The following is a 10,507-nucleotide window of genomic DNA, read 5'->3' as shown; positions in this document are numbered from 1 at the left end:
GGACTTTTATTTCTTTATTTTGATATAATTTAAGTAAGTCATATTAGATCAGTCTAACACAAATTATGAGACAGGTATACCTTGACCAAAAATAACCTTATTTCTATAGATTCTACACACACTCTTATGCTAAAATATACATGCCTAGAAAGAGGTATGCCCAGACCCCGCTAAAAGAGGCTTTGCCTCCCCATTCATAAATCTCTAGTGACGTCCCTGGTCCATAACACTAAAGGACAGGTACATAAATTAATGTCATCACTTAGATAGAAAATAAAACTACCACAACTGTAACTTCCCGCTGAGCTGCATTTTGCAGCGCATGCACGCGACATCACTTCGGGAGGCGCGTGCACGTTTCAGATTGCAGCCGGACTCCCAATACGTCATGACGCAAAGAGCACGTGAGCACGCACGACTGTATTATTTTCCTTAAGACCCGGAGAACAAGCGTGCAATTAAAAATCGTTTCTAATCCGGACTGGTTTCAAGATATCAGCTGGACGAAAGACGGAGGAAGACTTTATAAAAGAGGTCGGTTTTTTGTTTTGTTTTGTTTTTTTACACCCACGAAGCTACACCTAGTCCAAACAGTAGTTTTGGTGTGTTTGCTAGTTTGGTCTGTGTTGTGTCATAAAATAAATAACCGACATGATTATTTAATTCTGCAGCATCTAATTTAATGTGGGTACGAGAGAAAGGATAAAGAAAGGTAGTGTTTCGTTGCATTGCTTTTCAAGAAGTCATGTTCTTGACCGGAAGCACAAGCAAGGATGCCGGGATCTCAAACAAACCGACGTCACAAATCACGTGTTACATTTTTTTACACTGTTCACAATGCACTCCACTTTATAGATGCACTTTTTGCACCTAAAGTCTCTCTATCATTAAAATGTAAGCAGTTCTAGTGCATCATTAAGGTGTGCCATATTTTTCAAACATTTTTGTATTATCTTTGATTATCTATGAAACACATGCCAAATGATTTCTGCCTCTCCAAGCGCTCTATTGACCCTCGTCAGCACAGTCACTCCATGAAGTTTTCTTCATATTTAACCACCCCAGACATCAAATTAACCCATCTATTAATTTTATTTAACCACATTTTATTGGCAACTAGCCAATGGTGAGATTGGGATTGCACGTTTAAACCCCGCCCCCTCCGGATTTATGTTTGATAGCTGCTAGGTAGCCGCTCCAGGGTTCGATCCTGAGCCCAGGTTACTGTCTGAGCAAAGTTTTGCATGTTCTCCCTGCGTTCGTGTGGGTTTTCTCAAGGTTAAGATGTTGGACTACTGAGATGAAGGTTGTGAGTTCAAATCCCAGCACTGCCAAGCTGCAACTGCCCCCGCCTTGAACAAGGCCCTTAACCCTCAACTGCTCATGTTGTATAAAAATTAGATGCATGTATGTCGCCCTGTATCAGGGCATCTGCCAACTGCCATTAATGTAAATGTAAATTGTGAATGTGAATGTATTGTTTGCCTGGTGCCCTGTGATGGACTGGCATCTCATCCGGGGTGAATTCTCCTGCCTGCCTGGGATACATTCCGGATGTACCGCAAGTTTCCTTCATATTAACCACCCCGGACACCAAATGAACATTATTTCTTAATTTATTTAATCACATTCTCCCGCCTTGCTGGCAGTGTTACTGGGATAAGCTCTGGATTCACCGTGAATATGACCAGGATAAAGCTATAGAAAGTGATTGAGAGAGCTGCTAACAAGCTAGACTGATAGCAGAATACCATATACCCCCTACTTTTCTTTCGTATGCCTATTAACATTATTTATATGGCAAGATTGGTTGAACGTAGATTACAATGCCAAATTCAGAATACCACCACTGCTTATAATACTGTCTGCTATCCACCCAAAATGCATGAGTGTATCTCATTTGCATTTGCAGCATTTGGCAGATGCCCTTATCCAGAGCGACTTACATTTATCTCATTTATACAGCTGAGCAGTTGAGGGATAAGGGCCTTGCTCAAGGGCCCAGCAGTGGCTGGTTGCCAGTGCTGAGATTTGAACTCATGACCTGCTGATCAGGAGTCTGGCATCTTAACCACTTAGCTACCACTCCCCCACATGTATATTTAATTGTACAGTTTATTTATGTATATTTAACAGCAGTGGGATTGAAAACAGTCCAGCACACACCTCTACTAATGTCTCCGCTTTTAATTGTGGAATGACAGTGAAAAAAGTTTTCACTAGTCAACACTTCATTTGTTTCTTGAAGACAAGGTTAAAATCTTGTTTCATTTTCCAGAATAAGGGATTTTGTTGGGAATTGGGCATTTGGTATGGGTTTATGCAACATATTACCATTAGGCAGCAGGAAATGTGTGAAAATACAGAAGGTTTTGATGATGAGAAAACTCCAAATGAACTTCATAGAGACAATACAGAGGGATTTTCACAGGGCCTGAGACAGTCATCATTAAGTCACTCTTGAGTAGGTAATGGCAGCAGGAGCTTCTTAAACTAATTACAGGTGTAGATTGTAATGTTAAAAAGTGTTTCTAGACACTAAACAACCATATAATATCAAAGATACAAATGCAAATTAGAATGTGCAATATTGCCATGCAATGTATATCACTTGTTTCTTCACGTAAACGTGCAATTGTCAATATTTTTCATTTCCTACTAGTACAAATAATGAGGGGGAATTATGTAAAAACAATCTAAAAACAGTTTAAGCCATTGTCTCAGAACAAGTGTATTATTTAGCTTAAAAAAAAAAACCCAACCCATTTTGGAAGCATGACTTCTGGTCTGGAATGTTTGTTTGTATTTGGATTCCCCTCTTGTCATTCATTTTATAGACACGCCCCTCAGTGCTCTTACACATCCTCAAAAATCATTATGAGGAGAAGTTGCATGCTTATGGAGTTTTAACTTGGCTTGCAAACAGTTGAATCTTCGAGTGCACTTAAAAGTGATGTCATGACAGTCCTTGCTAATGGTAACTCCAGTTTGAACCACCATAACTTTTGGGGCGGAGCTTTGTGTGCATGGGTGGAAATAGGGGTAGGCTCAAATCAATCACCTTTAAGGCTTCTGTGTTTTTTCAGATTGAAATAGGCTCCAGCCCATCTGAAGGTGAGCTGATAAACCCTGAACCTTTTCCCTAAAAAGCAGTTCACAAGGCACATTCGGATTGCAATTGTGATTTGCCTTACAGGGAAAGAGGAAAATAAAATGCTCCTTTAAACATGGTCTCAAACTTATTTAAGTACATTTTTTTGTCTTTGTCTTGAAGCAACAGATCAAGTTCATGCGCCGTTTCTGTCAAGAGACAGAATTAATACCACAAATGCAAAAACTGCAGGACGTGGTGGATGTGCCCAGTCTTAACCCGGATCCTGATGCACATCTCGCGGAGTGTTTGTGCTGTAATGGCGAAGATCAGCACACAGAGTGGACTCTGTTAAAGATGTGTGCAGTGAGGCTGGTGGATTTCAGGAAAATACAGGGTCTGTGTGCACAAACAATATCAGAAGGAAATCTACAGGCTGGAGGTAATTATGATTAGAAAGATGATCACAATTCCATTATAACCATTATAACCTAGTGTGACTAATCTGACCATTTTGTTTTAGCACCCGTTTCTTTTGAAGATGCTTTCTTTGTATTTCTAAGTTTCAGGTGAATCCAGCATGTCTGCTGGAGAGCAGCAACCACTGCAGGATCAATTAAAGATGAATTCATTCAGACCAGAAGTGGATTGTGGAACAATACAAAGCAGAAAAGGAACAGCTGAGAGTCAACCAGAAGAAGGGGCTTATTATCATAAATACCAACACAGCAATTTCATTTCTTCCAGTGAGTATATAGTGGCTGTAGTGTGGATTAATGCAAATGGTTAGAATGTGTGTGGGATGCACAGGAAGTAAAGCAACACTTCCTTTTCTTGAGGATCATTTTAACTGCATTTGAGATGTAGTATGAATGTAATAGGAGTTTTTCACCAGCAGCATTTAAAGCAACAAAAATGATTGTAACATTAACCAAAAATGAAATCACATTTTAAAAAAAAAAACTTGTCAAATATAGTTTGGTTTCTGAAGTGCAATTTGTAGTGAAGGTAGGTATTTTTATTGCTGACGAGGAAGCATGCTGTAAACTTTATGTCTAACTCGTCACATTTAACTTGGAATGTGTTGAAATGTGTTTTTGTACACAAACAAGTGTAATATTGCACAGGAGAAGTTATTTAATCAAATTTTTACTATATTACAATAATTCATTTTATTTGGAACACCTGTACACCTAGGGCGCACGGCGGCTTAGTGGTTAGCACGTTCGCCTCACACCTCCAGGGTCCCTGTGTTCCCTGTGCGGAGTTTGCGTGTTCTCCCCGTGCTGCGGGGGTTTCCTCCGGGTACTCCGGTTTCCTCCCCCAGTCCAAAGACATGCATGGTAGGTTGATTGGCATGTCCAAAGTGTCCGTAGTGTGTGAATGGGTGTGTGAGTGTGTGTGTGTATGTGACTGTGATGGACTGCGATGGACACCAGCGTGTACCCCGCCTTGTGCCCGATGCTACCTGGGATAGGCTCCAGGTTCCCCGTGACCCTGAAAAGGATAAGCGGTAGAAGATGGATGGAATGACCTGTACACCTGCACATTCGTGCCCTTATCTAATCAGCCAATCATGTGGCAGCAGTGCAATGCATAAAATCCTACAGATACCGTAAACTCAGTGACTTAATCGTGGCATGGTTGTTGGTACCTGATGGGCTGGTTTGAGTATTTCATAAACTGCTGACACAGCAGTCTCTAGAGTTCACTCAGAATGGTGCAGAAAAACAAAAAAAACATTGAGTGAGTGACAGTTTTGTGGGTGGAAACACCTTGTCGATAAGAGAGGTCAGAGGAAAACGGGCAGATTGATTCGAGCTGCCAGGAATTACGCCAAATAATCATCCTTTACAACTGTGGTGAGAAGAAAAGCATCTCAGAACGCACAACACATCAAAGCTTCAGGTGGATGGGTTACAACAGCAGAAGAGCACATCCACTTCAAGGTAGAAGTTTTGTGCATGCCGAGATGCATTTCTGCTCACCACGGTTGTAAAGCGTGATTATTTGTGTTTCTATATCCTTTCCGCTTGCAGCTCCAACCAATCTGGCCATTTTCCTCTGATTTTTCTTATCAATAAGGTGTTTCCACCTACAGACCTGTCACTCACTCAGTGTTTTTTGTTTTTGCACCATTCGATGTAAACTCTAGATAACGTTGTGTGTGAAAATCCCAGGTCAGCAGTGTCTGTAATACTCAAACCAGCCCGTCTGGTACCAACACCCATACCACGATTAAAGTCACAGAGATCACACATTTTCTACAGGCAGTAAAATAAATGTTTTTTTCTCAAACACAATGGAAAAGCCATTTTTCAGGCTGCTTGTCACTTTTTCTTCTTGCGTTCTGCTTTGCTGTGCTTATTTGTGCACATTTTCATGGAATTTGTCCTGGACTTACTCCTTAATCTTCAAGATCCTGTTTGTTTAGTTTCTCTGTCCTCCAACAAACTTTGGGCCTTCTAGGAATGTGTGTATTTATATTGAGATCACATGACACTTTGAACTGCAGTATATTCAAGTATTTGTTACTTCTGATGACAACTGGTTGCAAAAGACATCCTAACTGATAATGGTTCATCAATTATGTTACACATAGTTGGACTCCATTCCACTAATTATGTGACTTCTGATGGGAGCTGGATGTGCTAATTTAGGGGTTTCAGAACATTGGGAGACAATGCTTATGCAGTCACACCTTTTATTCTTTTTATCCAGTCTAATCGGCCAATGACCTCCATGTCAGTTCTTTTGAAGGGGATCTTGACCATGGGAAGAGATGACGGTGGTACATCTGAGATAGCCAGCAGATTCATCTACTGACATTCATATCAAGATGTACACCAGCAATGTACATCACCACACTGTAAAACCGGATAAGTTAATTTAACTAAACAAAATTGAGGAAACTAATTACCTCAAAATTTTTAAGTAGATGGATAGAAAGATAGACAGACAGATGAATCCACCCATCTTCTATACCGCTCATCCTTTTCACGGTCACGGGGAAACCTGGAGCCTATCCCAGGGAGCATTGGGCACAAGGCAGGGTACACCCTGGACAGGGTGCCAATCCATCGCAGGGCACACTCACACACCCATTCATACACTACGGACACTTTGGACATGTCAATCAGCCTACCATGCATGTCTTTGGAATGGGGGAGGAAACCGGAGTACCCCTGCAGCTCGGGAACCCCCGACCCTGGAGGTGTGAGGCGAACGTGCTAACCACTAAGCCGCCGTTCGTCATGGCCTGTGTTGTAACACCTCCACACTTCCAGCAGAGGGCTATCTCCCTGACTACAGCACACACACTTCCTATTCTCTAATCATTTCCTGTTTATCCACTAATCATTCATGCATTATACCACATTGCAAGGTCTTGCTGATATCTTTATTGAGTAAGCTCTGAGCTGTTGGTTCCTGTTATTTCCTGTAAACGTCCCATTATTAAGAAATGATCACGCCAGCTTCTCTGTCTTATAGTCCTTATTTCTGACTATGCAAGTGATCATGATGTAAGCCACTTACTAAATGTACTCAATGAGTCATAGGGTTTAAATGTCTATGCGATATGGTAGCTCTCAAATATGCAAAGGGTAAATGAGTAAAAGATAAATTATTTATAAATGAAGACATCTTCAAAGCTGTTATCAGCAGTGTTGCCAGACCTGTGTGACTATATGTGAATTCATGGCAATAAAGTTCACCTAAATAAAACTGGCACCAAGTAATATGATCTGCTAGCAGAAGTGAATTGACAAACTATATAACTAATGCTAACAAAATGCTAGTTACGTATATACCTATGGGTCTGTGAACACCAGATAACCACCAGCTAAACACCAGAAAACCATATTTAACTGCAACACTGCATAAATGTTTGGATTTAAAAGCAACCAGTGTATACTAAGTTTACTTGGGAGTAAACCAAAGAACCCAGAGGAAAACTATGCAGACACATGGAGAACGCATAGACAGTAACACAAGCTCACAATCAAACCAGCTGTTAGGTCGCAATACCTCAACCTTTTAAATGTACAGTCAAGGTGGCTATAGACAAACATTAAAAACAAAAATCAAGTCAACATGAACAGATTCTCTAAGGAATGTGTATTTCGAAGCTCGTTGAAAACCTGATAGAAATTTTGTCTTCTTTATGTGTTGATTTAACATTAAGTCATTCTCTTAATGATTGACGTACATTTCAAAGTCATTATTAGGCTTTTGATGGCTTAAAAAATTTCTCATCACTTTGATTATTTTAACTTTTGATTAGACCTGATTGATTACATAATAATCAAATTTCAATCCTAGTCTGAACAAATAAATTCTTCTGTACTCACAGCTGCCAATTTAGCATTGTTTGTGAACGTGTGGTCATCATGAAATCTTTAAGTGCATGAATGTAATTTATACATCGCTGCTAAAAGGTTTGAAAGAGAAATGATGGCCAGACTGGCAGCAATTGCAAATTGCCGGTCCATTTGCTAATTTGTGCTCGGGTCCTGAGAGTATTTAGAGGTTTAAACGTTTTTCTCTTTCATCAAATTGCAGGTGCGTCCATTAAGTCCTCTTGTGATCAAGGGGAGGAATCTACCTATCCAGAAAAACATATTAAAGGAGAGAGCCGCCGAATAGTTAAGCTTGCAAGGAGTTCCTTGGCGTTATATCATACAGGCCAAAGGGTATATCAGTGCAGACAGTGCAGTAAAAATTTCAGCAATTCATCAGACTTTTCAAGACATCAGAAAACGCATACAAGAGAGAAGCCTCATCGTTGCTCACAACGTGCAAGAGAGTTTTCAGAAGGCTCATATCTGCAGCGGCAACAGAAAGTGCACACTAGATTTAAACCTCCTAGTTACTCGGAGTGCGGCGAGACTTTCACTCAGCCATCAAGCCTTACAGTGCATGAGCGAGTGCACGCAGGAGAAAAGCCCTACATGTGCACCCAGTGTGGAAAACAGTTCTCAAGCTCATTAGGTGTTCGGAGACACAAGAAAGTACACAGTCAAGAGAAGCCTCATCAGTGCTCCGAGTGCGGTAAACAGTTCCTACGTTCCAGCACCTTAAGGATTCACAAGAGAACACACACCCAAGAGAAGCGCCATCAGTGTTTCGAGTGCGGTAAACAGTTTGTACATTCGTCAGCCTTAAACTATCACAAGAGAATACATACACAAGAGAAGCGTTTTCAGTGCTCAGAGTGTGGTAAACAGTTCATACAATCTTCGTCTCTCAAACATCATAAAAGAATACATACTGGGGAAAAGCCGTACAAGTGTTCTCAATGCGAGAAGGCATTTCCTCATTCTTCTGCTCTTAAAGTACACCAAAGGCTACACACTGGAGAAAAGCCTTACCACTGTGACCTGTGTGGAAAACAGTTTTCACAATCAACACATCTGCGAACCCACCAGAGAGTGCACACCGGAGTAAAGCCGTACGTCTGCTCTCAGTGCGGCAAGTCTTTCAGTCAGTCGTCACATCTTGCAGTGCACAAGCTATTGCACACCGGACAGAAGCCGTACTGCTGCCCCACCTGTGGCAAAGGATTCGCAACACCAGCCTACCTTAGGTTGCACCAGAGAATTCATACCGGCGAAAAGCCATACCAGTGTTCTGTGTGTGGATGGTCTTTCACTCAGTCCCACAGCCTCAAAGAGCATCTTGGAAAACACTTTCGAGAAGCGCTACCAGGGGTTTAAAGTCCAGTAGAGCATTCAGAGATTTCGGCAACCTTATATACCAAATTTGGCATGAACATTACCTTCACTTTTCCCTTCAAGTTTGAGGTGAACTGTGCTGGAAATGAAGGCCTCACCAGACCTTCTCACCACATACATCATGTTTAAGTCTGGCACACTAAGCTTAAGTCTTATTGGCACTCCAAGAGGATGGGCAAAAATGAATGTATAATTAACCCTGATCCCACCCACTGGGGTACCCGCTGACCCCTGAGGTATACTCTTTGTCATGTCTCGCAGGTGCTTTGTTCGATCATTCCAATTTTTCATGACTTTGTCAATCAATTTGTTCCTAATGATTTCATATCATTGCTTTCAGTTTCTGTTTTAATTAGTGCTTTTTAAAAAAATAAAAGCACTCATTTCCGCCTATGCAGTTTTAATAAATGGAACTATTTATTCAGTTCATGTTTCCCATAGTTCATAATTTAAAGTATCACAAACTATCAGAGGGGGAAGGGGCACTCTGTCAGTCATTCTGAAGGAGATGGACACAGATTCAGCAGACACAGATGCCTTCATCATCTGGATGGGAACTTCCCAGATTGGAAGTTTTCAGAATGTTGCAGACGTAGCTGGATCTACCCGAGACAACTGGGGAATGCCCTGGTCATGCCACACATGAAGTTAAGATTATTAAATTACCCGTGTGTAGTTCACAGCTCTGAAGTTGCCAGATTTTTTTTTGGAAGAGAAGCACCTGAGACAGGGTTTTCAGTAGCATCTAGAAAACACCTGTCTTTAAACCCAAACTAACATCAGGAATAGAAAATGAGAACTGAAGATGGAAATAGCTTTTATCCCCCCTTTACTGTCAAATGGTATATGATGTAACATGAAACCAATTAAAAAATGAAAAATAAACGACTATGGCGTCCACTATCCTTATTTGTCAGCGTATAAAATAGCACTTGATCCAGCACATCTTATTATAAAAATAGATTAATAAGCCAAATTCACTCCTTGAGATAAGCAGTGTCTCCGTTTAAGATGCTGTCTCCTACAATGCGTTCTGCGTGAAAAAGAAATCCTGGATAGAATTAATTTCTTAATAATTTCAACTGGGGGGGGTCATTACGTGAAATTGCTTTAAATGTATCTAGAAAGGTTACAATGACAGAAACTTTGAGCCACGTGCATTTTACTAGTTTATTTATTTATTTTTTTTAAACCCATACCATCCACCCCCCCACTTTGGAGGACTTAAACTTTGTTTAAATTTAATGCAATATTGATTCAATAACAAAGCAAAGCAAGCAAAGTAACATATACATATTTACAATAATACCCATACAAGACACAGGATACAGTTGGGTATTTTACAGGTTAAAAAGTGAACTAGAATAAAATAGATACTATTAGGTAAGAAATGACATATATACAGAAGTCCAACTTGTGCCAAATATCTGAAAACGGAGATTTGCTGTCAGTCGCATATCTCCAATGATCAGATCCTGATTGTGATCATTTGTATGATCATCGATCTGATCCTCTTTCTGATCTGTTCTTTCAGGCTGTTCATCTGTCAGGGAGAAAAAGCTCACTGTACAGTGTGTTCAGAGTAAAGGTTTTGTTGTGTATTGATCTTCATTTGTGTTTTATATTTGGGTTACATAGAAGCTCCTTTTTGGGATGTCAGACTGTAACTATTAAGGGTGTA

General features: G+C 40.5%; 2 protein-coding genes across 7 annotated transcripts in view; one reads left to right on the top strand and one right to left on the bottom strand.

Annotated features, from left to right (window-relative positions):
• Positions 1-108: 108 nt before the first annotated feature.
• Positions 109-10,196, top strand: LOC108273137 (zinc finger protein OZF). Of its 4 annotated transcripts, XM_017482174.3 has the most exons (5): positions 109-534; positions 3,087-3,114; positions 3,275-3,533; positions 3,655-3,837; positions 7,655-10,196. In XM_017482174.3, exons 3-5 carry the CDS (start codon positions 3,290-3,292, stop codon positions 8,806-8,808), a joined length of 1,581 nt encoding a protein of 526 aa, XP_017337663.2. In that variant the 5' UTR covers positions 109-534; positions 3,087-3,114; positions 3,275-3,289; the 3' UTR covers positions 8,809-10,196. The 4 variants fall into 4 exon arrangements, with proteins under 4 accessions (XP_017337663.2, XP_017337664.2, XP_017337662.2 ...); XM_017482175.3 differs by lacking the exon at positions 3,087-3,114 and having other exon boundaries at positions 110-534; positions 3,661-3,837; XM_017482173.3 differs by lacking the exon at positions 3,087-3,114 and having other exon boundaries at positions 111-534; positions 3,281-3,533.
• The window catches only part of ppp1r12c (protein phosphatase 1, regulatory subunit 12C), a 45,202-nt gene continuing 44,677 nt past the window's right edge, over positions 9,983-10,507 (bottom strand). For all 3 annotated transcript variants that reach the window (XM_017482165.3, XM_053684158.1, XM_017482166.3), the window contains exon 24: positions 9,983-10,369. The gene's annotated coding sequence lies outside the window, so the exon portion shown is untranslated. The remainder of the gene's footprint in view (positions 10,370-10,507) is intronic.

This window comes from Ictalurus punctatus, chromosome 12 (genome assembly GCF_001660625.3).
Source record: "Ictalurus punctatus breed USDA103 chromosome 12, Coco_2.0, whole genome shotgun sequence".
NCBI lineage: Eukaryota > Metazoa > Chordata > Actinopteri > Siluriformes > Ictaluridae > Ictalurus > Ictalurus punctatus.
The sequence above is the reverse complement of the archived record's forward strand: the minus strand, read 5'-3'. Positions and strand labels throughout refer to the sequence as shown.

Excerpts from the sequence above, each read along its gene's own strand:
- LOC108273137 (XM_017482174.3), top strand. The coding sequence starts at position 3,290 with ATGCGCCGTTTCTGTCAAGAGACAGAATTAATACCACAAATGCAAAAA. Across the intron at positions 3,534-3,654 it reads AGGAAATCTACAGGCTGGAG|TTTCAGGTGAATCCAGCATG; the intron begins GTAATTATGATT and ends TGTATTTCTAAG. Across the intron at positions 3,838-7,654 it reads CAGCAATTTCATTTCTTCCA|GTGCGTCCATTAAGTCCTCT; the intron begins GTGAGTATATAG and ends ATCAAATTGCAG.